Below are 24,920 nucleotides of genomic sequence, written 5' to 3' on the forward strand. Positions count from 1 at the left end.
ACTTTAGATTTAATTTACTCTCCTATTTCTTCTGTTATTTCTTCAAGTAGAAACTGAAGTCATTGACTTGAGACTGTTCTTTTCTACTATAGGCATTTTCTGAAATAGTTTATTCCCAAATGTAAATACTGCTTTAGTTTCATTTCACAAATGTTAATACTGTATTTTTAGTGTTACTCAATTGAAAATGTTTTCTAATTTGTCTTTCAAGTTCTTTTTTTTTAATCTATGGATTATTTAGAAGTGTGTTATTCAGTTTCCAAACATTTGGGGTATTTTCCAAATATATGCCTGTTACTATTCCTAATTTAATTCCATATGGTCAGAGAACACTTTGTATGACTTGAGTCCTTTAAAATTCACTGAGACTTGTTTTATGGTTCAGAATATGGCCTATCTTGGATCAGGTTTCTTTTGGTCTGTAAAAGAATGTGTATTTTCTTGTTGGTTGTTGGAATGTTTTATAAATATCAATTAAATCAAGTTGGTTGATATTATGGCTCAATTCTACATTCCTACTGATTTTTATGTTGATTTGTTCTATGAATTATCAAGAAAGTGTATTGAAATTTCTGACTATAGGGACACCTGTGTGGCTCAGCAGTTGGGTGGCTGCCTTCAGCTCAGCTCGTGATCCCAGGATCTGGGATCAAGTCCTGCTTTGGGCTCCTGTGAAGAGCCTACTTCTCCCCCTGCCTATGTCTCTGCCTCTCTCTCTCTGTCTCTGTCTCTGTCTCTCTCTCTCTCTGTGTCTCATGAATAAATAAATAAATCTTGAACAAAAAATGAAATTTCTGGCTATAGTTGTTTGTCTATTTATCCTTACAATTTTACCAGCCTTTGCTTCATATGTTTTAAAGCTCTATTATTAAGGGAATACAAATTAAGGGAAATGTAATCTTACATTTAGGGTTGTTATGAGCTCTTGATAAATTTGTCCATTAACATAGGTAAGGACCTTCTTTATCTCTACTAATATTCTTTACTATGAAATCTGCTTCCCATGATATTAATATAGCTACTTCAGCTTTCTTTTGATTAATGTTAGCATGGTGTATCTTTTTTTTATTCCTTTGCTTTTAACATATTTGGATCTTTATGTTAAAAGCATATTTAGCATATGTATAATTGTGTCTTGCTTTGTGTGTGTGTGTGTGTGTGTGTGTGTGTGTCTTTTTAAATGCAATCTGACAGGGGCCCCTGGGTGGCTTAGTCAGTTAAGTGTCTGGCTCTTGATTTTGGCTCAGGTCCTGATTTCAGAGTCAGGGGATTAAGTTCCATTTCAGGCTCTGTGCTGGGTATGGAGCCTGCTGAATACTCTCTCTCTCTCTCTCTCCCTCATTCCCCACTCATATGTTCATACACATGTTCTCTGTCTGTCTCTAGAAGAAAAAAATAAGTGCAATCTGACAGTCTTTATTTTTAAGATTAGTGTATTTAGACTATTTACATTTAATGTGATTATTGCTATAGTTAGGTTTAAAGCCATCATTTTACTATTTGTTTCTGATGTTCCCCTTTCTGTCATTTTATGCCTTTTTGGGGATTAATTAAATGTTTATGATTCCATTTTATTTCCTTGGTTGACTTAATAACTTTTGGTTTGTTATTTTAGTGATTGCTTAATATTTGTAGTCTCCATTTTTAATTACAGTTTGCCTTCAGGTGATATTTTACTACTTCATGAATAGTATAAATACTCTATAATAGTATTCCAATAAACAGAGCAATATTATCCACAAAAATGTCCACATTGGGAACCCAGGAAATGCTATGGCAAAAAGGAATTTTGCTGATGTGATTATGGACCTTAGATGGGGAGATTATTATTATTATTATTATCCAGATGGCCTCAATGTAATTATAAGGATCTTTATAAGGCATGAAGTCAGAGTCAGAGCATGAGAATGTGACAATAGATGTGGAGGTCGAGGTGATGCTATTGAGGAAGAAGCCACAAGCCAAAGGATGTGGGTGGCCTCTAGAAGTCAGAGAAGGCAAAGAAGTAGATTCTGATTCAGGGTTTCCAAAAGGAGTGAAACCCTGCTGAAACCTTGGCTTTAGCTCAGTGAGACTGATTTTAGACTTCTGGCCTCCAGAATTATGAGACAACAAATTCATGTTGTGTTAAGCCTCTGAGTTTGTGGCACTTCATAATGACAGCAGCAGGAAACTAATACAAATGTACTTTTATCTTTCCCCTACTGACCTTTGTACGATTGTTATCATACATTTTAGTTTTACATATGGTGTAAACTTTTTACTACATTGTCATTATCTTTATTTAATCATATTTTAAAGAGTTTTAAAAAATAAGAAAAAAACTTACATCATTACTCATGTACTAAACCATTCCTTATGCTTTTCATTTCATTGTGTACATCCACATTTAGATTGGATATCACTTTCCTTCTGCCTAAAGGAGTTCCTTTAATATTTCTTGCAGCAATGTGGGTCTGCTGATGATTAATTGTTTCAACTTCTGTATGTCTTGAAATATCTAGTTTGCTTTAGTTTTTTTGAGAGATATTTTTATGGAGTATAGAATTTAGATTGGCAAGGTTTTTTCCCCCTTTCAATACTGTAATAATGTTGAACTATTGTTTTCTTGCTTGCATTGTTTCTGATGAGAAATCATACTTATCTTTGATCCTCTCTGTATAATATGGCTCATTTCTCTGGCTGCTTTTAATTATTTTCTCCTTATCACTTTTTGGGGGTTGATTGCTGTTTGTTGCTTTTTTTTTTTTTTTTTTGGCTGAGTGGCTGCAAAGACTTTATCAAATTATTTAAAATGTTGGCATTTAAAAAATGTTGGCATTTGAATATTCATGTGTGCACATTAAAAGCTATATAGACTCTCACTCTTTTTGAGCAATTTTGGTTATGATGTGCCTTGTTACAGTTTTCTTCATGTTGCTTGTGCTTAGTTTTATTGAGCTTCTTGGATCTGCATGCTTGTAGTTTTCATCACATTTTGAAAATTTCTAACCATTATTTCTACAAATATTTTTTCTATCCCCCTTTCTCTTTGGGGAGTCCAATTACACATCTATTAGGCTATTTGAAGTTGTTCCACAGCTCACTATACTGTTGTTCTTCTAAAAAAAATTCTTTTTTCCCATGGGGTTCATTTTGGATAGTTGATATTTTTGTGTTTTCAAGTGCATCATTTTTTTTCTTTTGCAATGTCTAATCTGACATTAATCCCATTCAATACTTTTTATCCCACACATTGTAGTTTTCATTTCTTGAAATTAAAATTGAATCTTTGAAAAACATTTTTTACTTAACTTTTGAACATATGGAATACAAATGATAACTGATTTAGTGTTCTTGCTGCTAATTTTACTGTCAATATCAATTCTGGGTTGGTTTTAATTGATTCTTTCCTCCTTCAATATAGGTCATATTTTTCTGCTTCTTTGTATATGCCCTATAATTTTGGATTGGATGCCAGACATCATGAATTTTACTTTGTAGGTGTTGACTATATAATTTATTCCTATAAATATTCTGGAGCTTTGTTTTGGGACAGTCAGGTTACTTGGAAACAGTTTGATCTTTAGGTGATACTGGAGCAGTCTAGGGCTAATTATTCCCTATCAATAAATACATATCTTTGTGTGTGTGTGTTTTAAGATTTTGTTTACTTACTCATGAGAGACAGAGAGAGAGAGAGAGAGAGAGAGAAGCAGAGACACAGGCAGAGGGAGAAGCAGGCTCCATGCAGGGAGCCCGACATGGGACTCAATCCCGGGGTCTCCAGGATCAGGCCCTGGGCTGAAGGCAGCGCTAAACCGCTGAGCCACCAGGGTTGTCCTATTTTTGTGTTTCTGTACTCTACCCAGTACTCCACGAATCATGAGGCTTTTCTAACATGCCGATGGGAACAAACTGTTTCTAGCCACTTTGCACACCAGGCACTCTTATTTCTATTCTCACTGGATGGTTCTTTCTTTAACATTGAGTACTTCCCTCACAAACATGCACTGATTAGTACTGAATTGAATACTCAAAGGAAAGTCTCTGTGACCTCCAAAGTTCTTTCTCTGTGTAGCTCTCTTCTGTTTACTATCCTATTTCTTGAATTCTAGTCCCCTTGGTCTCCTGGGGACTCTTAGCTCTTTCTTTACACTCAGACTTAGAGATTCTGTTGGTTTTCACTTGTGTTCCTCTTTCCCATGTTGCAGTCTGGAAGCTCTCTTGAGGTAGTAAGCTGGGACAATCATAGGGCTTATCTTGTTAATTTCCAGTGTTTCAGGCATCGCTATCCTTCATTTCCTGATGTCTAGGGTCTTGAGAACTTTTGTTTCATATCTTCTCTCTCTTTTGGTTTCATGTAGAAGAGTAAATATGATTCTTGATACTCCCATCTAGCCAGAAGCAGATGTTTGCTTTTTTAATTTAACTGTATAAAATATTCACATGGTTCTAAAGTCATATCTATAAAGCCTGGTATAATCAGAGAAAGTCTTGTTCTGTGTCTGTTGTTTTACTCTGTCCTTTTCCTGTTTCTATAGGCAACTTCCTCTTCTCCTTGTTACTATTATTTTGTTTTTGCTCTTTCTGTAAGTAAATTTTTCTAAGCTTTTGGTTTAAAAAAAAAACCTATGCGAACACATGTATACTTCTCTTCCTCTATGTCTCAACTCTTCATAATAGTCCATTGTCTGTATATCCTATTGTTTATTCAACCAATTCCCTATAGATGGACATTGGATTATTTACAGTCTTTTTCTAAAATGATACAATAAATACATATTTTTGTGTTTTTGCATATGAATCTGTGATATAGATTCCTAGAAGTGGAATTGCAGGGTTAAAGGGCAAATACATATGCAAGAAATACATTTCTTAAAAATGATACAATAAATACATATTTTTGTGTTTTTGCATTTTTGCATATGAATCTGTGATATAGATTCCTAGAAGTGGAATTGCAGGGTCAAAGGGCAAATACATATGCAGTTTTGCTAGATACACTAAATTTCCCTTCATAGGGTTGTGCCATTTGCATTCTTACTAGTGGCAGATCAGATTGGTAAGCATATTTCTAACATAATATTTCAATAGCTTAGCAGACTGCTTCATGGAAGGGTGAGGACTAGAATTATTGAAACAAAGGCCAGGTGGAAGCTCTTGTCAGGGATGTTGGAGAGGTGATTCTTGTATCAGATAAGAGTCAGACTCAATAATGTTTAAGCTCCCTCCTCACATTATAATGCTATTCTTAAAATTTCTTCTTCTTATGAATTTAGAAGGTATATATTGGTTGTTTTTCTGATTTCGCACACATTTTATGTGCCTTTAGATAATGCTTTTATATTATCAGGATGCACTTCTCCATGAGCAATTTTAGTTGGTGATGTGGAAGGAAAGGAAAAATAAATTCCATAAGAAATGGCTTGATGGGGGTGGGTGGGAGGGCTGGGGGATATTTTCCTGATAGTTTTGGTGTGGGGAGCTGTTTTCCCAAGGGACAGACTCTGGGTTTCAAGCATGCTGTGTGTGGACCAGTGATGAGATGGCTTGGTGGGGAGCTAGGTTAGTGTAGAGGTTTTGAGTATGGGCTGTGGACTAGATTACCCTTTGAGTTGTAACCCTGTGCCAGTTACTTAATTACTGTTAACTTCACTGCCTTTGTCCTTTAAATGTCTCATAGGGTTGTTGTCGTGGTGAGATAAAGTGAGTGTGAGGTTTTAGCCTAGGAGAGGGTAAGAGCTCGGTAAATGTTAGCTATTGTAATTTTTTTTTAAAAAAGATTTTATCTATTTATTCATGAGAGACACACAGAGAGAGGCAGAGACACAGGCGGAGGGAGAAGCAGGCTCCATGCAGGAAGCCCGACGTGGGACTCCATCCGGGGTCTCCAGGATCACACCCTGGGCTGCAGGCGGCGCTAAACTGCTGTGCCACCGGGGCTACCCTTAGCTATTGTTACTGTGTCAGTTTTTTAGTATGATGGGACCACTCAGGGCTTGGGAAGCCCTGGGCCAAAACAGGGCAGGCAGTATACTGGATTTGAGGCCTACCTTGTCAGGGTAGTCTTTGTACCTGGTACATTAGAATTGAATGTTAGAGAGAAGCTTATGGAGAATAATGAGAAGAGTGGTGGGAGGGAATTGTTGCGGAGCTGGATGGAGAGCCATGAGGAATGCTTGGGTGTGGTGCTTAGTGCCCAGGACTTCAGACTTTCAAGGAAAACATAAGGCACAGTGGCCGGGGATGGTTCAAGGAAGCTTCACTGAACAGTGAAGTCACAAAGTCAGACAACTTATAAATTAACCAGGAAAAGAGGGGAGGGCCCAGAATCAGGAAATATCATGGGTATAAATGCTTGTGAAATATGTCTTGTCCACTCTCTGAGCCCTACCTGTGGACTTATTGCTCATCCTTCCAGCTCTGTAGAGTTGGTTCAAAGTGGTGTTTTCAACCACAAACATTAATGGAGCACCTGTTATGTCCTGAGCCTTGGAAGTATAAATATAAGTAAGAGTGATCTAGTAGGATCCTTATGCAAAAATTTTTCAAATAACAATTGCCTTGGTTATCTCTGATGTTCTAGTAGGTTGTTTAGTAGGATTGGGCTGGAGTCCAGGCATCTGCCTTTTTCAATAAGCACGTATGCAGTTTTGATGCCCAGCCTTGGTGAAGAACCCCTGGCTTGTGTCATTATCTGTTTATAAATATGGAGGCTGTTGGTGACCCATTGTGGAGGTATGTGGTAGGAGCAATATGCAGAGGAACTCTTTAATGGCAGTGATGGTCTAAAGAGTAGTCTAAAGAGCTGTTCCATCCCTTTCCTATCTAATAGGGGGTAGGCAAGGGGGAGATGATGAAAGGGAAGCAGTATTTGGATTCTTAATTTGGAACCTTGAATTGTGTTACCCCCAGTTCTGAGTAGGTATAGTCACTGCCTCTTTCCTGTAACTCCCATTCCCTCTCATTCCTTAGCTTCTCAGTTTGCTGTCCTTCAAACCCAAGTGGGTAGATGGGATGGATGGTTGGAAGATAGGTGACACTTGTCCACCCTGGGTATAGAGGGGACAAATTGGCATAAGTTACAGGAAGGGAGATTTTGATTCAAAATGAGGGTGAAGTGAAACTGTTTCTCACAATGAGAGTTGACCAACCACAGGAAGTCTGTCTTGTGCAGTAGTGAGTGTTCCATTGCAGGGAGTCTTCAGTGGTGGCTGTTGGTCCATCTCTCTGAGATGCAACAGGGTGGTCTTGAACTGCCACTGCTGAACTCTGGTTGGGGGAAGAGGAAGTCATCCCAGTTCTTTCCTTCTTTTTCAAACCCTGTTCCTACCCTCTATCATCCTTTCTTCTCTTTTCTATCCCACTTCTATTGAATTCTTAAAGCTTATGCTGTGTCTGTCAGAGATAAAAATGCCACTTAGGATCTACCTGGTGATTTGGTCAGTGCTGGTAATAAGCGACTTGTTTGGAGTCTGCTGACCATACAGGCATCAAAACCCATCCTGCTGATTTTTTTCTATGGAGACAGTTCTCCCTCCAACAAGCGTGTGAGTTCATGTGTGTGTGTGTGTGTGTGTGTGTGTGTGTGTGTGTGTGAGAGAGAGAGAGAGAGAGAGAGAGAGAGATGCTTGCACATGAGTATGAGTGGTGTAACTGGAGCTCAAAGTGACAGAGTAGCAGTTTGCTTAGCGATGTATGTGAATGGAGGGGTAGCTGTGGCCTTGGTTACCAGCGAAGACTAGTCCCTGCTCTTGTGTCCTGCCTCTTTCCCCCCACCCTCTCCTATTCCCCCTAGCCCCAGGCTCACTCCTTCAGGTTAATTTCCCTGGCTGCAGCTGTGACTCCCTCCTCCTCCCTCTTCCCTCCCTCCTCCATCTACCACACACACAGGCTTTGAGTTATGTGCCTCCTGTTCTAATGAGATAAACAACATAACTCTCACGGGGCTCTGCTCGTCCCTCTATAAGTGGAACTCCAGGGCTGAATGCGTTGGCCCTATAAAGGCACCCTGGTGCTTGTCAGCCTAGGGAGGAGGGTGAGGGAGGGGGGCTGGAGCCCTGAGAGAGTTCCTGGGGCCATTTGCTTGTTGAGATGAGGTGGAGTCAAGGCAGACATCAAAGAGAGGCCTGTTTCTACCCTCTTGGCTAAAGGAGCAAAGAGCAGCATGGGCATGCAGGGGTGGGGGGCCTTGTCCTACCACATGGCCATAGAGTCCAGACTCATCTAAGCCAGTTAACTCATGATAATGAATAACTGACATTTGCACAAGACTTCAGTTATAAAGAGCTTCGGCTTGAATATAAGCTAATCCCCACAACAGCCCCTGTAAGGTAAGTATTATTAATGTTCTTATGAATAAGGAGACAGGCTCATAAATGTGTGGTGATATTTCTAAGGTTACAGGAGTGGTGGTATGAGGACTCATGTACTCTTCCTCTACACCACAGGCCTTCTGTAATCCATCAGAGAAAGTTAAAGAATGATATAAAAACAATCCCCTCTTCTGGCCAAACTACCTACTACCAAGAGAGTCAGTGGGTCTAAAGCTATAAACTGAGCGACCCTAGGCTTCCTTGATGCTGCTGACCAAGTGCCATGGCCGCAGTCTCAGGGAGGGCATAGGCCCTTGGGCAAGTGTTGGCAATTTTGACCTCTTGTCTTCTAGGTCTTTTGAGAGTGCTGTCTGGACCAGTCCCTTCTTACTCACCTGCTCTTGGTCAGTTTGGAACACTATGAAGCAGTCTGTGGGGCAAGAAGGAGCCTAAGGCACAGAAACTGCTATCTTGGGTGGGTTCTGTACACACTTCTGGGCCCAGCTCTGGGGTCCCTCTGGGATGGTTTGGATGTGGGTGGATGAGTCTCCTGGAACCAGGAATAGCAAGTCATTCACTTCCTGCATTTCTTAATTTGATTGAGTTCTGGTCGAATTTATTCCTATTTTTTAAAAGATTTTATTTATTTATCCATGAGAAACAGAGAGAGAGAGAAAGAGAGAGAGAGAGAGAGAGAGAGAGAGAGAGAGAGAGAGAGAGATGAAAGGAGAGGCAGGTGCCTCATAGATCCTGATGTGGGACTTGATCCCTGGACCTGGGATCAGGCCCTGAGCCAAAGGCAGATACTCAACTACTGAGCTACCCAGGCATTTCTGGTTGAATTTATTTGATAAGTACTTCTTGATATGTCTACCAGGCATTGTGCTAAGTATTGGGGATACTAGAGATGGACACAGTTCCTGTCATCCTGGGTCTTATAAAACCAGTAGGGGGGACAGTCCAGAAAGCAGGCAATTAATGACAACACCTTGGGAGAAGCACTGGAACCTTGAGATGCTTTCAGGAAGGCCATGAAGCCAGTCTTGGTACATCAGAGAGAATATCCAGGCAGTAACTACATGATGCTTAGACATCCAGAGGTTCTTGGCCAGACATTGGAAAAATCTATAATATGTTTTTTAAAAAAATAGTTGGCCCAATTCCTCCACTTGCTTACATTCAGATTAGGTAGTTCTGGCATGAATTTTTGGCCTTGATGTTAAGAAGTTCTCCAGGTTCTGTCTGGATTTTTGAGTTCAGCCTGGATTAAGAATCACTAACCCAAGATGAGTGGGACCAGTTCTGGATTGTAGAGTACTGGGTCAGCCCTTATACTTGGCCTTTGTTGGGGTCCTGGGGCATACTATCCTCAGGGGTAGCTCAAGGGACCAGAATCAATGCAGCCATTCAGGATTTCTAGGGTCAGAGATGACATGGTGCTGGAGTGAATCACATCAGAAAGATTGAACTATTCCCAGTGATGCCTTCCCTCAAAGACAGGTCAAAACTGGACCTTTCATGAGAAGGAGAACAGTCTTGCTTGATTCATTTGGTCTTCTCCAAATCAACACAAGTCTGGTCCTCAGAGAGCACAGGAGGCTCAGAGCTTTGGGATCCTCTTACTATGCAGAAGCTATGAAGCTATCAACAAAATTGAGTATTAGGATGACTCTTGGGCATGAAAATCCCTTAACTTAGGACATCAGAGATTTTCTGGAAACTTGAGGCTCCATGGCCCTTAATGGTTTCTGAGAACCCAAATGGGGAGGGGTAGGGACCTCCAACTTCTTCATAGCCTTGCAACCTGTGAGTGCAGCTATGTGATTAGAAATGAAACTTAGCACACAAAGAGAATTAGAAAATTTTACTTCCTTTAGTACTGGAAGTAAAGCCTCTGCTTTGGACTCAAAACAATAAATGGGTAGAGATGACTAGTAAAAATGAAAAATGAATAAATGGATATATAGCAATGAAACTCTTATAGATTACCTCTGCAAAAGATCCCCAAATGGCAGACAGCAGATGGAAATGGGGTCCTGATATTTAATATCCCTATGGCCCCAGGCCTAGGATGTGACCTTCCCACATGGGTCTAACAGTTGTCATATGCTCCATTTGCCTACGGAAGACTGAGTTGTGACTGATTACTGTGAAACTGGAACGTATTTGTTTACTCATTTATTAAGCAAATGTTTAGTTTGATTCTTCTATGTGTCAGACACAGTTCTCGTTCTGGGGATTCTGATGAGTATAAGACAAAGTTCCTGTCTGGATGAACCAGGCTTTTGACTCCAGGCAAGAGTGAATTGCTTGTCTTCCACTGGTTTCTTTTGGGGTGCAACAGGCAGTCTTTTTAATTTGCACATCACCTGATCCCTTTTAAGCCCCTCTCCCTCTCCCCTTAGCCTCCACCCCCTGCTCTTTTTTCTCGGAATGGACCATAGTCTAGTGTGGAAAGTCCACATTCCTCCAAGGCCTCTGGCTGCCATGCCATGTGCCACAGAGGCCCCATAAGCGTGTTGCCTAATAAGTAAGAAGTCTCTTCACGGGGTGGTTGTTATGACAGATGATGCTGGTGGGGAACTTTGGAGCCAAAGGCCAAATCTAAATGGAGACACTAGAGAGACAGTGTGGTTGGTATACAAACCCAGCCACTGGACTCTTGCCTATTTCTTTCTGTAAGTCCCAGGCAAATGGGCAGGGGTATAGAAGTAAGCTGGCTCTGTAGGCCAAGAAGCCTGGTCACTAGAGTAGGCTTGTAGTGGATGGAGAAAGTTAGTAGGTAGGAGATCTGGCTCCTTGATTCTGTTTCCTTGAAATGTTTCTCGATTCAGGCCATCTATAGGTAGGCAGACTGATTTCTGTTGCTTTGCTTTGCAGAAAACCTGCAAACATGGACCTGTGTAGGGGGGCAATTGATGGGTGGTAGCTGGAGGTCCACTGCCTTGGAAACACTGTAGTGAGGTTGAATCTGGAAAGGTCCCTCTGATCTCCCCAGACCAGGAAGCAGAACTGTCTTGGTCGTGGTGATGGAGTCACCCATGATGGTCAGGGGCTTACGGAGGCAGCACGGTGGAGCAGAGAGAGCAAGGGTCCTGGGGTCAGATGACCTAGATACTGCTCTTGCTTTTCCATCAACCAGCTGTGTGACCTTGACAAGTCATTTTACCTTTCTGGACTTCAGTTTCCTTTCACTATGAGTGAGAAGGCTGGACAGGGAGGTTTCCAAGGCTCCTTCTAGCCTGGAGCCTTTAACCTTTTCTGCTGTCTCTGTCCATAGGCCTCGCCCCGGGTCAGCTCTACACATACCCTGCCCGCTGCTGGCGTAAGAAGAGAAGATTGCACCCGCCTGAGGATCCAAAGCTTCGGCTGCTGGAAATAAAACCTGGTCAGTGCCCTCTGGAGCTTGGCTGGGCCCAGTGGTGGGAGACGTGGGGAGGGCTGGGCTGGCCCAGGAGAAGGTTGCTTTGCTCCTTTGTCTATAGAGCTTTTGTGGGAGAGTGAACCTGGCCCATGGTACCCAAAGGTGTGCCTCTGTGCCTATTCTCATGTGTAAATGTGTCCATGTATCCACCTGAGCATCTCTTCCCTCTGGTGTCTTGTGTCTTCCCTTTTCTCTCATCTCTCTCACTACCCCGTGTGGTAAAGCAAGCAGGCAGGGGTGGGAACAGGCCCAGGAGGAATGCTTTTCCCAACAGGGCCCAAGGGGCTGTAGCTCTTTTGGGTGGTGTGATACCTTCCTGTGGTTTCAAGTATAGAAACCTTGTCCCAGCTTCTGTGTTTCTGAGGAGAGTGGACCCCCAGCCCCTTATTGTGAAAGAGCTTTAGGAGCATCTTATATGAAAAGGACCGGTTGCTAAAAATAGAACCATCTTGGGCACAGAGATGGAAGAGTCTGAGTTCAAAATTTGCCTCTAGGGGATGCTAACTGCTTTATGGCCATGCAGAAGGAACTGGTTAGTTTTCTAGGCTACTGACCCATTAGAACACTTCTGACTAGTTGGCTACCTTCAGACCAAGGCCAAGTGATTGCCCTGGGTTTTTTTTCTTTTTTTAAAAAAGATTTTATTTATTTATTCAAGAGAGACACAGAGAGAGAGGCAGAGACACAGGCAGAGGGAGAAGCAGGCTCCCTGTGAGGAGCCCAATATGGGACTCGATCCCCAGACCTGGGATCATGCCCTGAGCTGAATGAAGGCAGACACTCAACCACTGAGCCACCCAGGCGTGCCTCACCCTGGGTCTTTAGTTTTAAGGGAGCCCCTGGTTTTGGGGGTTCTAGGGCTGGGAGGTGACTCAGTGTGGTGGGAACAGTGCTGTTAAGTAGAACAAAGGCAGAGCTGATGTGTCCCCTCCCACTGTCACCAGACAACGCAGACCTGGCTAAGTCTGGCTTCTTGGCAAGGTTACCTCACGCCTGCCTTCCCACGCAGCATTTTCTCTGCAAAATCGCTATTTACAGTTGTTTGGGATGCTCTTACTCATGGTTCTATGGTTAAGCCTGTTTTGATTGTTACTTTAACCCAGATTTCACTCATCGTAGAAGTTTTATTTGTTAGAGATGGGTGGAGGCTAGATTTTTCAATGAGCTCCATCTAGGTTCTCAATGGCCCTACAGAATTTACAGACCCTTGCAAACCCTTCAGGATGGTGACTGAGGTTGTTCCAAACTTCCCGAGACTCAGGCTGTCAGAGAGTCACGTCTCTCTGAGCAGTATAATCTCACAGGAGTATAATGTAAGCCACATGTGTCATTTTATATTTCTAGTAGCCACATTAAACAAGGGAAAAAGAAACAGGTGAAATTAGTTTTAATTATAGATTCTATTTAACCTAACATAGCAATAATATTATCATCTTAGCATGTAGTCAATATGGAAATTATGAGTGAGCTATTGTACATTCTTTTTTTTGTATTGTTTTTTAATTCCAGTGTGTACTCTACACTTCTAGCACATCTCATTGCAGACTGGCCACATTTCAGGTGCTCATTTGCCACACATGGCTAGTGGTGCCCATATTGGTTGGGGTGGTTCTAGAACTACACTCAAAGTGTGGTCTTGACTGGCAGCACAGGCATCCTCAGGGAGCTTGGTAGAGCTGCAGAATCTTGGGCCTCAGCCCAGACCTGCTAAGTCAGAGTCTGCATTTTACCATATCCCCAGGATCGGTCCCCAGGACCCATTTCCCATGATGCACACTGAAGTTTGGGAAACACTGGTTTTAAAGACTTACAGGTGGCCAGATCAGAAGTCTGCATGGCATGACTCCCCATCACCTGTGTTTCTTTATTAAACATGAATGATTATTGGTATGAACAATTTATTTTGGAGGTGGGACTTCCTCCTTCTTTGTTCCAGAATCATTGATCCTGTTCTTTTAGAAGTTCCATGGATGAGTGAGGAGGTAATCCCTGGCTTGATCCTTCCCTGGATCAGTTTAATTCAACCCCATCCAGAGCTTTACAATAGCAAGAGGTTGACTACATGCCAGATTGGCTGTGTGGATTTTGAAGGGAGCATATTATTGAGATATATCCATTAGCCGGATATGTCTCCATGTTGGAGTATATACTCCTCTGGGTATATTTCCCCATTTGTACATATGCACAGTGGTACTTGGGATTCCTAGTTGGGCTTCAGATTAACCATGAGGATCACCTAAGTCATATGTCTTTGCCCTTTCTTATACCCCCTTCCTTACTCCTTTAATAAAAAATTTAAAAAATTTGAGTAAGCAACACAGTCATGTGTTTTGACATTTGAAGGATATATTGTATAGTGAAAAATAAGACCTGGTCTCCAAAGAGGTAATTAGGTAATCAGTGGCACCAGTTTTTTGAGATTCTTCAGATTTTCTATGTACACACCAAGAGTTACATCCATATGACCTTTCCTCGTCTTTTGACATAGCACAGCCACCTTGTGTTTTGCCCATTCCATTTAAAAATGTGCCTCGGGCATCGGCCATATCAATACATAAAGAATTTCCCCATTCCTTTTTTACAGTTGCACAATATTCTATTGTATGAATGTACCGCAGCTATTTTAACCAGGCTGTTCCCAAGTTTTGTCTCCAATCCTTCCAATTTAACTAGAGATGTAGTGAATATTTTCATATTCATATATGAATTTCTATTAAATTTCATATGTGAGGACATCTCATACATAACTTGTCAGTTTAAAAGTTTTTAAAATAAATACTTGACAGCAATTTTAAATTGTTAGTCTTTATTCTTAATATTTATGTAGAAAGTCTTCTTTTTAAAAGATTTATTTATTTTAGAGAGTGCAAGCATGAGCAGGAGGGGCAGAGAGAGAGGGAGAGAAAATCTCAAGCAGTCCCCATCCTGGGCTCAGAGCCTGACTCGGGGCTTGCTCCCATAATTCCACGACCCTGAGATCATGGCCTGAGCAAAAACCAAGAGTCAGATGCTTAACTGAATGTGCCACCCAGGTGCCCCTAGAAAGCTTTCTTAAGAATACTTTGTATTAGACTATTGGATTGTCTTTTATGGAGTTGAAGATATTTTGTGCTGTAAAATACCTCAGATACTATTAACTCCAACTCCTTATTTTATGAGGTCCAGGCAGGTTGGGAGACTTACTCAAAATCACACAGCAATTCCTGTGGAAACAAGTGGAGAATCCACTTGTTTGCTTTCGCTGTTCATTGCTTTTTTTGCTTCTTTATGCTGCCCATAGGTACACTAACTTAGAAAAACTTTAGCAAAACTTTTCCTTTAAAAACTTTATTTTATGATTATAAAACTAATATGAAAATGATTAAAATGTACCCAGGAGATAGTTGGAATTCCTTTAGTTATAAATGTCAGACATCTAATCAAACTAACCTAGGGAAAAACCAAAGGGAAGTTGGTTCATGTAATGGTAAATCTCAAAGTTGGCCTGGTTTCAGGCATAGCTGCATCCAGGGGCTCAAACATCATAGTGAGGGCTCTGAGCCTCTTTCTGCCTCTAACTCTCTTCTCCTCATGGGGCAGGCAGGGTGGCTTCAGCAGCCCCAGACTGAGTACTCATTAGACTCAGCAGAAAGCAGTTCCCTTCCATGGCTGTGGCAGAGAAGTCCTGGGAAGGACTGATTAGCTGGCTGGGTTTATGTGTGTCCTACCAATCACTGCCACCCAGGGGATGGGGAACTCTGATTGAATCATCATCGTCATCATCATAACCAGTGTCTGAACAGCACACTGTAATTTGCAAAGCCCTTTACAAAGCATTTTCATTTATAGCATTTCCTTTGGTCCTTACCATAGCCCTGGGAGGCAGAGAAGGAAGGAGGGTGTAACAGTAGAAAAAGCCCGCTTTATATGTTAGGGAAATCAGGCTGCGGACAGAGCCAAGCAAGGTTTACTGTGCTGCTCACATATCTGGGAACTGACAGTCTCATTGTTGGTGAGACTGAGGGAGAAGTTATTTTATGAGTGTCTGGCCCTTTTGTCTACATTTACTTCGAGCACACTGGCCTCCCAGCGGCTGAATGTGGAGCAGCTGGCGTCACAGCTGGCTTTGGACTTGCCCCATCCTTGGGCCTGTCATGACCTGTGGGTGGTGGGAAATGGAAGAACCCTGGGGCTGGTGGTTTGCTGGAGACAAGTGCCCACCAGCACATCATGCCTCTATCTGTGATCCTTTGAAAGGTTTCCTTTGCCTCTGCCTTCATGCTTGGGACAGAGGCTCAGGTGGCTGCTCCAGGTCTTAGGCTGATAAAGACCAGCCCCTGAGATGACTCGATTCCTGGGGGAGGACCCTCTCTGGAAAAATTGAGTGCCAGTTGGTAACCACATATGGTGTAACCATATCCCAATGTGGCCAAAGATCCTAAGTAAGTTGGGCTCCCCCAAGGTGGGCTCGTTCCTCCATGCTGGCATCTAGGCACTGAGAAACATAAACAGCCAGGCCGGCAATAAATAACCGAGCTCTTTCTCAGGTGAACTTGTGTCCCCTCTTTGGGGGATCAGATCTACTGCTAAGCCTGCTAAAACCCCGACCCCCAAAGCCATGGGCCAAATGTTTGTCATTTCCATATGCCATTTTGAGTTCATTCTACTGGGGCCAGGCTCTCAAACTACCACTGCACTGGCCTGCCACCGCAGGCTGGGAATGAAGATGCCAAGGGACGGCCTGAGAGTCGGTGATAAGGCACCTCGGCCTCAGACCTCAAAGCATCAGGGCCCATCTAGAGAACATGAAGCAGCACGGATCACTCTTTTTCTCGAGGAACCACATGTCTGAGTTTGAATTTTTCACACAAGCCAGGATGTCAGGAAAGGGCCTTCATTCAGGGCCTCAGCTCCTCTGAATGGTACGTTTGTGCAAAAGTAGAAGGTGCCCCCTCCGGGTGGGTTAAGTAGAGCACAAGCTGGATCTCAGGCATGTCTGTCCCCTTGGCAGGTCCCCACCTTTCCATGGCTCTGCCCTCGGTTTATAAAATGCAGTCTCCAGCTGAGAGGACTCTTTCCCTCCTTTGGGATGTTATGTCTTCCAAGCATGGGGTCAATTCAGACAGTATTTTTAAATGACTGCCTCTTATTTTTTGATCTGGGTTCAAAGAGAACTAGGTGTTTTGGTTGGCATTTTTGAGTGTGACTTGGGGTAGAGTCATGGGGAGAGTCCCTGGGGGATTTGCTGCAAATTCCTAGGACGCAGGGGCAGCCATCTGGGTGAATGAAGGCCTACCTTCCCAGGGATAGAGAGCAGTTGAAGGAACAGAGCTGGGGGAGAGGCTAAGGATCTCCTCTCTCACACACTGCATTGGAATTGGGTATAACCTTTTGAAGGTCAATGCTTAGTACCTATCAGGATTTAAAAAGCACTTGACCTTTGACCTAGAAATTCTGCTGCTGGGAATTTATCTTATACACAAACGTATATTTCCAATGTGTGAAGTTGTCCATTGTGACATTGTTCATAACAACAACAACAACAACAGTAATAACAACAAAGCATGGGAACAACCAGAAGGTCCATTGATAGGGGACTAGTTAAATATATAGTATATTCGTAAAATGGAATAATATTTTGTCTTTTAAAGACATGAGTAGGAAAAAAATGGAAAGATATCTAAGACATATTGTTAAGTGGAAAAAGAAAAGCAAATTGCACAACATTATGTATAATCCTTTTTGGGCAAACCTTGCTGAAAATCGATAATCAATTTGTCTAACCTGAGCTGAATCTCTTTAAATTTATGGAAACTAGAAGACTAAGTCTATGTCGAAAGAAAACCAATGAATGAACCAATCAATCCTTGGCACCCCTCTACCAACCAGCACCTATGGTACCATCCTGTCTTCTCTCTTCCCTCCCAGCCTCCCACTGTGAGTCCCCTGAAGTCCCCTTGACAAGCTCCAGGAATGTAGCTATGTCTGTGATGCTCAGAGCCTCCCTTGGGCTCCACTGTCAGCACCCTCATTTCCTTGGGGGAGAGGGAGAGGATGTCCCCTGATTTGTGAGATGGGGGCACTGGCCTGGAGCACAATTGTCTCAAGGCATGAGTTTCCTTCCATGTCAGGCCCCTCTATGGATAATGAGGAGATGCCACAAGCAATTTATTTTGCCAACATCAGGTTTTGTACCTCCTGTCTTCCTTTGTGTCCCGGCCTGAATCCTGCCAGTGGTGGTAGGCAGCTTTCAGCAACAGAGGCCAGCAGGTAAGAATTGTCCTTGACCTCAGGTCTGCAGAGCTGAGAGCTCCATCAGGAAAGCAGGTCAAGGCAAGGGGAGGGGTATAGATTAGGAATCTTGAGGGACTTTGGGGAAAGTCTGAGGACAGGGCTGCAGGACCATCTATCTCTGGTTCAATACCGCCCCCCCCCCCAAGGTACAGAGCTCATCTGGACTGAGGACACATCTCAGGGTGAGGGGTGGGGAGGCGGATCATCTCTGCTGTCGTTCAGTCATTGTTCAGGGCTAGATCACACACCGATGGATCACCCCCAATCCTGCTGTCCTCATCCCGTCTCCCTCACAGTGAATATGCCATCCTGCTGGTGTTTCTTCACCACTTGCCGAAAATAAAAATGTGTCCGGGCGCGGGTGGAATGGGGCTGAGAGCTGGGGAGAGCTCTCTGGGACTTGGAAACACTCTGTGTCCCTGGACCTATGTGTTTCTCACGCCTAACATCACCCCTCCAATCTGTCTTGAATAAATATCTTGCAACCTCCTACTTGCCTGGGCGTCTGAAGGACAACACATACAACATTATTTCTCTCTGCCGACTGACAATGGAGTTCAGTGTTCTCTGCAGCTTGCACTTGGCTGCAGTGGCGAACGCAAGGTGTTTCAAGGCACAGCCATCACAATTCAGGCAACGTGAAGACTGGGGCAGAGGCCTGGTGCCAGAGAGGGGGCCTCCCCTGGACCATTTCCCCAAGAATGGAGCTCTGTCCTTGCGAAGGGGGAGCCGAGCTGGCAGGAGAGAAAGGTGGATAGTAAATATCCACCAGAAGGCCCTGGAGCAGGGCAGATGTTGGGCAAAAGCCAGCTGATTAAAAAAAGAGGCCTTTAACTTCACTTTGTGTGTGTGTGTGTGTGTGTGTGTGTATGTGTGTGCGTGCACTTGTGTGTTTGAAGAAAAGAAAAAGGCTGAGAACAAACTTTTACTTGTGTCTCTTTGGATTAAATGCTTGGATGGTCTGCTTGGATCAATTTAGCATCTTCCGACCCCAGACCTTTTGGTACCCCTGGTCTAGGGTAGGTTTTCTCTTTGTTTTAGAGGTTGGAGAACTGTGGCATTGAATTAGGAAGTGAATTCCCCTGGGGCATAACAGTGGGGAGGCCAAGGAGAGAACCCCAAGGGAGAGCCTGTTGGAACTGGCGCCATGTTGCTCCAGGACCCAACACACAAGTTTGTGGTGCTGTTCTCAGACCAACAGGGCTTTACAACAGATGTTCTTTCTGCTTCTGGAATGTACCTGAGGCCTTGTAAATCCCTCCTGCTCCAGGATACTTGGGGAGCAACACGGCTCTTTGCCCCCCTTGCCAAATTCCAAGGGTGTTGGGAGGGAAGGCAGCCAGGAATAATAGGGTTCTGGTTCTTTCCCTTGGATTTTTTTTTTTTTCTCTTTGGCAGCCACTCAATGACCGGGGATGAATGACCAGGATAGTCACCACCCACCACACGTCGTTGGGGGAACATAAGCAGAAGGACAGGACCCCCGAGGAGATGGTAGGCTAGGGTGCCTCAAAGCGGAGGCTGCCCCAGCAGACCAACAAGCAGGTCACGAGGACCCTCAGGAGGATTCCCCCCGCTCCAACCAAGAGGGCCAGTCCAGGCAGAGAGGACTTGGGTCCTGCCTGCCTGCCAGGGGTGGAGAAGCCTGTTTCGCCTGCCTAGGGTGCTGTCCCTGCCGCACTAAACTGCCAGAACTCCACAGATGGGAGCAGGCTGCGGCCAACTTCCCCAGCTTTTGCAAATCCTGCATCTTAATTAGTTCCCTACTGCTTTTGTACATGGCCCACATTTTAATAGTCTCCAGGCTTCTTCCACCATTTGCTCTCTGATGTTCGGCGCGATTTCTCTTCTCCTCCAGACAGTCCCCCTGACTCCTCCAGCACCCTCCCGGTCCGGGAGCCACTTAAGGAACGCCGATGTGCCAAGCATGTAGCCCGAGATTGATGAGCCTGTCAGCTGGCTCCCTCTGCCCCTCGCCCTCCCCCTTTCCCGGGTGCTCCTCGCAGGGATGAGCCAGGTGGGGGTGGGCGAGATGCTTGGCGAGGGAAGGGACCCGTGGAGCCCCCAGCCAGGTGTGCGCCAGTGGACACCGTGACCTTCTCCCGGCCTGCAGAGGAGTCTGGCTGTGTCCTTCGGAGGGGAAGGACACTCCGGCTCCCACCCGCATCTGTCAGGGCTTATCTGGCTCTGTGCGGGGGGCTCCCTGGGCTTGGTACAGCTGGGAGGATGGATGCCTTCAAGTGCATCAGGGGGAAATGACCAGTCATTTATCTCCTTCCTGCAGTGTCAGAGCCCGCAGCCATCCATCCTGGAGGTTTGCAACAGCAGCTCCTTTAGCTCTCGTTGGCCTCAGGAGCAGGAGAGCCGGGGAGAGGTGGGCAGGCCACTCCGGCCCCCCCGCCTCACGCTGCGACTCTTGGCGCCCTCTTTGCCTTCCTGGCAGGCTGGGGGACCGAGCCGGGGTCGTCTCAGCACTGCGCGCACCCCGCAGGGCTCCGGGAGCTGGGTCTGGCAGAGGACGTGTCCTTGGGGCAGCTGGCACAGCTGCCGCAGGGTCTCTGTGGTCACATGTGCCATCCCAGCACGCTTAGAGCATGGGTCATCAGACCAAAGCCACCCCGTTACCCCCTGCCTGCTCACAGTGTCCCTCCCGACGGGGACGTATGCGCTTGGAGGGTAGGGACCCGCCTTCCTTCGTCTGTATCCCCAGCGCCCAGCAACAGGCTGGTCACATAGTAGGTGGGCAGTAAAGATTTATGAAAGGGGTAGAGGAGAGGGGGGTGCCCGGTGTTGGACCCCAGTCTCGGAGAACGTGGTGTTTCTCAGCAGGCCCGCATCACAGATGAGGGAGACTGAGCAGAGAGAAGCCTGGGCTTCCTGTCCCGGCTTTGCCATCTTGCCTCTCTTTGGTCTTAGGTTATAGGGTCCTTCGCTGTGCCCCACAGCTGTGCCCTGCATGAGAAAAGGCACCAAAGGCTCCCAAGGCCCGGGTTCAAGTTCAGACCCCTCCACCCATTGGCCGTGTGGTTTGGGGCAGTTACCTAACACCTCTGGCCTTGGTTCGCCGGCTGTGAAAGGCAGACCATGGCAGCTGCTTCGCTCACATCATCGGGCTGTTCTGAGCATCCCGAGGGAGGCTGGCCCTGGAGGGCTTCCACCGAGATGCCATCTCCGGGCTGCACTGCTGGGTGGGCCGCAGGGGTCTTGCCGTGTCTGTCTCCAGACCAGTGACGTGCCTGTTGTTGGAAGAGCATGTGCAGTCTGGCCTGGAATGGGACTGCATTCTGCCTTTGAGTCTTTTACAAAGCCCCAAATCTGGAACCTTCTACACCGAGGACAGAAGACCTGGCACCTGGCCATGGGATCCATCTCTACCAAACCCACAGCTTGCAAAAGTCACCCCTTGTGTCCCAGAACTCTGGCATCTGTTGCCCAGGGCACAGAGGTCAACTTGGAAGGCTTCCTCCCCACTCTTACCAACACCTGTCACCCCATGGTGTGCTAGGCAAGGCCTGTCTGACTGGCTCGTTTCTCCTGCCCATGGCCTTGGCCAGTCTGCTATTCCTCTGTGGACTTGCTCCATACCTCTGCCACTCAGTGTGGGGCACCTGGCCTCTGCACCTGCCCTCTATCCTGGTTCACTGTGAGGGATGCTCTCCCCACCCCCCAACCCACGGCCCCAGGCCAGGGGTTAGGGGTCTGCTCCCAATACATATTGCCCCCTGGATGTATCTGGAAACCAGGGTGTAAGTGCCATGAAGATGGGGCTCGTCTGTGTCATGCTCAGCCCTGTCCTGAGCCCCAGGCTCGTGGGTGGGGCCCCACACATACTGCAGTAACTCCCAACTGGCCTCCCCACTCTGCCTTCCTTCCATCAGTTATTTTCAGAGTGTTCCTCCTAAACTATAGGCAGCAGCATGTCACTCTTTGCTCGAAGCTTCCAGTGGCTTCTGATCACACTCAGAGTGGCAGCCAACCTCCTCTCGGTGGCCTGCCCTGCAAGGCCCCTGTAACTCTGGATAGGTCTCGCACTCTCCTCTCTGGCTCACTGTGCTCCAGGCAGATGGGCCCCAGCTTTAAGGGTCATTGTATTGATGACTCCTTTGCCCAGAACGTCCTTTCTTAGATATCAGCATGCCCCCTCTCCCCCTTCCTCAGGTTTGTGTTTTCCTGGCCACATTTCAAAGTGTAACCACCCTCCCACTTCCCCCGATGCTCCAACATCCCCTCCTCTGCTCTGTGTTCCTCCCAAGCACTGACTATTGTCTATTGTGCCAAAGGTCTCACTCGTTTATTTTAGGTATCTGACACAGTTTCTACGAGGGCATGACTTTTTCTCTCTTGTTCACAGCGGTGTCCTCGGCACCTAGAATAGAACCTGGTACATAGTAAGTGCTCAGTCATTTATTTGTCCAATGAATGGCGAGGGCAAGGCGCTTCCCATGTGGTTCTGGCCATGATTTCCAAGCCGGCAGGACAGGGCCCACCCTGGAAAAGCAGGGCTGGCATCTTGCCTTCGAGCTGTGCTTCATTGTTGGCCTCCTCTGTCCTCAGCACAGCTCTGGACTTGGCCTCTTCGCTTCGGCTCTCCCTGGGCCCGGGCCCCGGCTCTGGAAGCTGTGCCTCATGGCTTCTGCTTCCTCTGGTTGAGAGGAGCAGAGGGTGAGGAGTTTGCAGGGAAGTGCCTCCACTTTGGAGGCAGAAGGGAGGTCTTTCACACTGATTGAGCATCGTGCCCCTTGTGCAGGCGCTCTGTGTCCCTTGTCTCCCTTGGTCCCACAGCAACGCCAGGAAGTGGGCTTTGATCCCCCAGTTTGAGAGAGAGAGAGAGAGAGAGAGAGAGAGAGAGAGAGAGAAAGACCGATCAAGGCCCAGTGTGTGGCATGGGGAACTAAAGCTGAGGTTTCACTCCAGAGCGGCCTCCTGCATTTTCTGGTTGTCTGTATTCCCTTGAACACAAGGTTAGCCATCACCCCTCCGTATGCCACCACCATCCCTCCCTTCCCTCACCCCATCCTGCTAAGCTGCACTGACCTGGTACCTGCCAGCCAGCCCAGGGATGAGCTTCCTTTGGCAGGGGGTGTTCTTCTGTGTCTCTGGGGTGGGGAAATGCTTATCTGATGGGCTTGCCCCTGGGTACTGTGTGCGAGGACCCATCCTTGCTTGTTGGCTTGGGGGTGAGTGGATGGGCACACCCAAGAGTGGGGGCAGAGGCCATATGGGGAAACAATCAGCCCTCCTGTTGTGTGGATATCCTGGGATTCTGAAACAGGTGGTAACATGGGCCTGCAGGGTGCAGCCTGGGTGATGGGTCCTCAATGTGAACCTCATCTATTTTGAGCTTTCTGAATCACAAAACAGGGAGTCACATGTAGCCAAGCAAATGGCACCCCTGAGGAATGAGCAGATGGATTCCTGGGCCTGCCACCATCTCAGGAAAGGCTCTGGTCTGTGCCTCACCCCAATCGCTTCCCTTGTGGGGTGAATGATAACAATTTCCATCCCCCAACCTCCCTCCTCATGAGCCTGAGAGTCTGATGGGGATAAATGAATTAACGATTCTTAAGCTCCCTGCTTCTTGGTGTAAGTTGATGTACAAATCCAAGGAAATATGATGAACTTAACTCCTTAACAATAATAAGCACTCAGAAGAGAAAACTGCACATTTGTATTTTTAAACAAAAACTAGAGGCAGGTAAAAAAAAAAAAAAATCTGTGCACTCCTGATGTAGCCGGAGGATCGTCTGCCATTGTCTGTGGGGTTTCTCACTCCCTTTTGCACCGTTACTCTGTCTCCAGGCCCTGGCGTCACGGAGAGCCCGTGATGGATGGACGGATGGATGTGCCTTGTCGGGGTGTTTCACCACTATTTCCCTTGGGGCAGACTGTCTGTTGGCAGAGCCCAGCCTCCCGAAAGATGGTATCTCTTGCAAACTCGACAGCTAACAGACAGCTCCTCTGTTTGTATATTTCCCCAAAGAAGAACTGTCTTAATCTGTTTTTTATATGGCATATTTTATTATAATCCATATATGACTTGCAAGTTCCCAGTCCTCCACCCTGAGCCAAAAAACGCATGAGGAGTCAGAGGCTCCGTGAGCCGGTGACATCCAGGCGTTTGCATTTTTAAATGGCCTGGGATTTAATTACTCACTGTGCTCCCATGTTGCACTTTCGGGCTCATCTCGCCTGCATCCTGTTAATGAGCTCAGTGACTCCAACAACCCAGTGGAAGCTTTGCTTTCAGTGTGTTGGGTGGCAGGCTTGGGGCACCTGTGTCAAAGGCCTGTGGTTTTGATTTCTACCCGAGAGGACGGCTGCCGTGTCCACAGCCCTAGATAGAAGCCACTGCTCGTCTCTGGCAATTTTTTTTTTTTTTGCTTTTATTCATGCATTTGTTTCTTTCTCGCCTCCTCCCCCCTTTTTTTTTAAAATACTTTCTATGCTTCAATCCTTGTTTGTCTAGGAGGTTTTTTCTTATTTGGAAACCGATTTGCTTCGGTTTGCACAGAAGCTGTCTCTGGTGTGATGGATCGTGCTGGAAGTCACCCAAGGAGTATCTCTGTTCCCAATTAGAAGTAGAGGTAGAGCTGCTTACGGGGGCCCAGGGAGGCGGCTGGCTTGGGTGACAGCTGCTGCCGCTCTGGAGAGAGTAACGATCCGTGGGTTTATATCCTTGTGTGTAAAATCAGGCTAATTTAAAGATGAATTATGTGTGGGTTTTGGATCATTTTCTTTTAATGTTAAATGTTTGATGGCTGTTGTCAGGTTATGTGGTCCCCAAATTTGTATGAGGGTCAAAATGAGTACACCTATAAAGGATTACTAAATTCCATCTCTAGATGGAATGTATTAGAATAAAACAATCAATGACATCCCTGAGGGCTCGATAGCATGTCTGGGACGTACGTTGTGCAAGAGCTTGG

General features: G+C 45.7%; 1 protein-coding gene across 1 annotated transcript in view; it reads left to right on the forward strand.

Annotated features, from left to right (window-relative positions):
• DPF3 (double PHD fingers 3) overlaps positions 1-24,920 on the forward strand; it is a 249,962-nt gene that overhangs the window by 110,798 nt on the left and 114,244 nt on the right. Inside the window, exon 3 of the mRNA XM_055303605.1 lies at positions 11,578-11,685. Coding sequence (XP_055159580.1) covers positions 11,578-11,685 — 108 coding nt within the window. The remainder of the gene's footprint in view (positions 1-11,577; positions 11,686-24,920) is intronic.

This window comes from Nyctereutes procyonoides, unplaced genomic scaffold (genome assembly GCF_905146905.1).
Source record: "Nyctereutes procyonoides isolate TBG_1078 unplaced genomic scaffold, NYPRO_anot_genome, whole genome shotgun sequence".
NCBI classification, from domain to species: domain Eukaryota; kingdom Metazoa; phylum Chordata; class Mammalia; order Carnivora; family Canidae; genus Nyctereutes; species Nyctereutes procyonoides.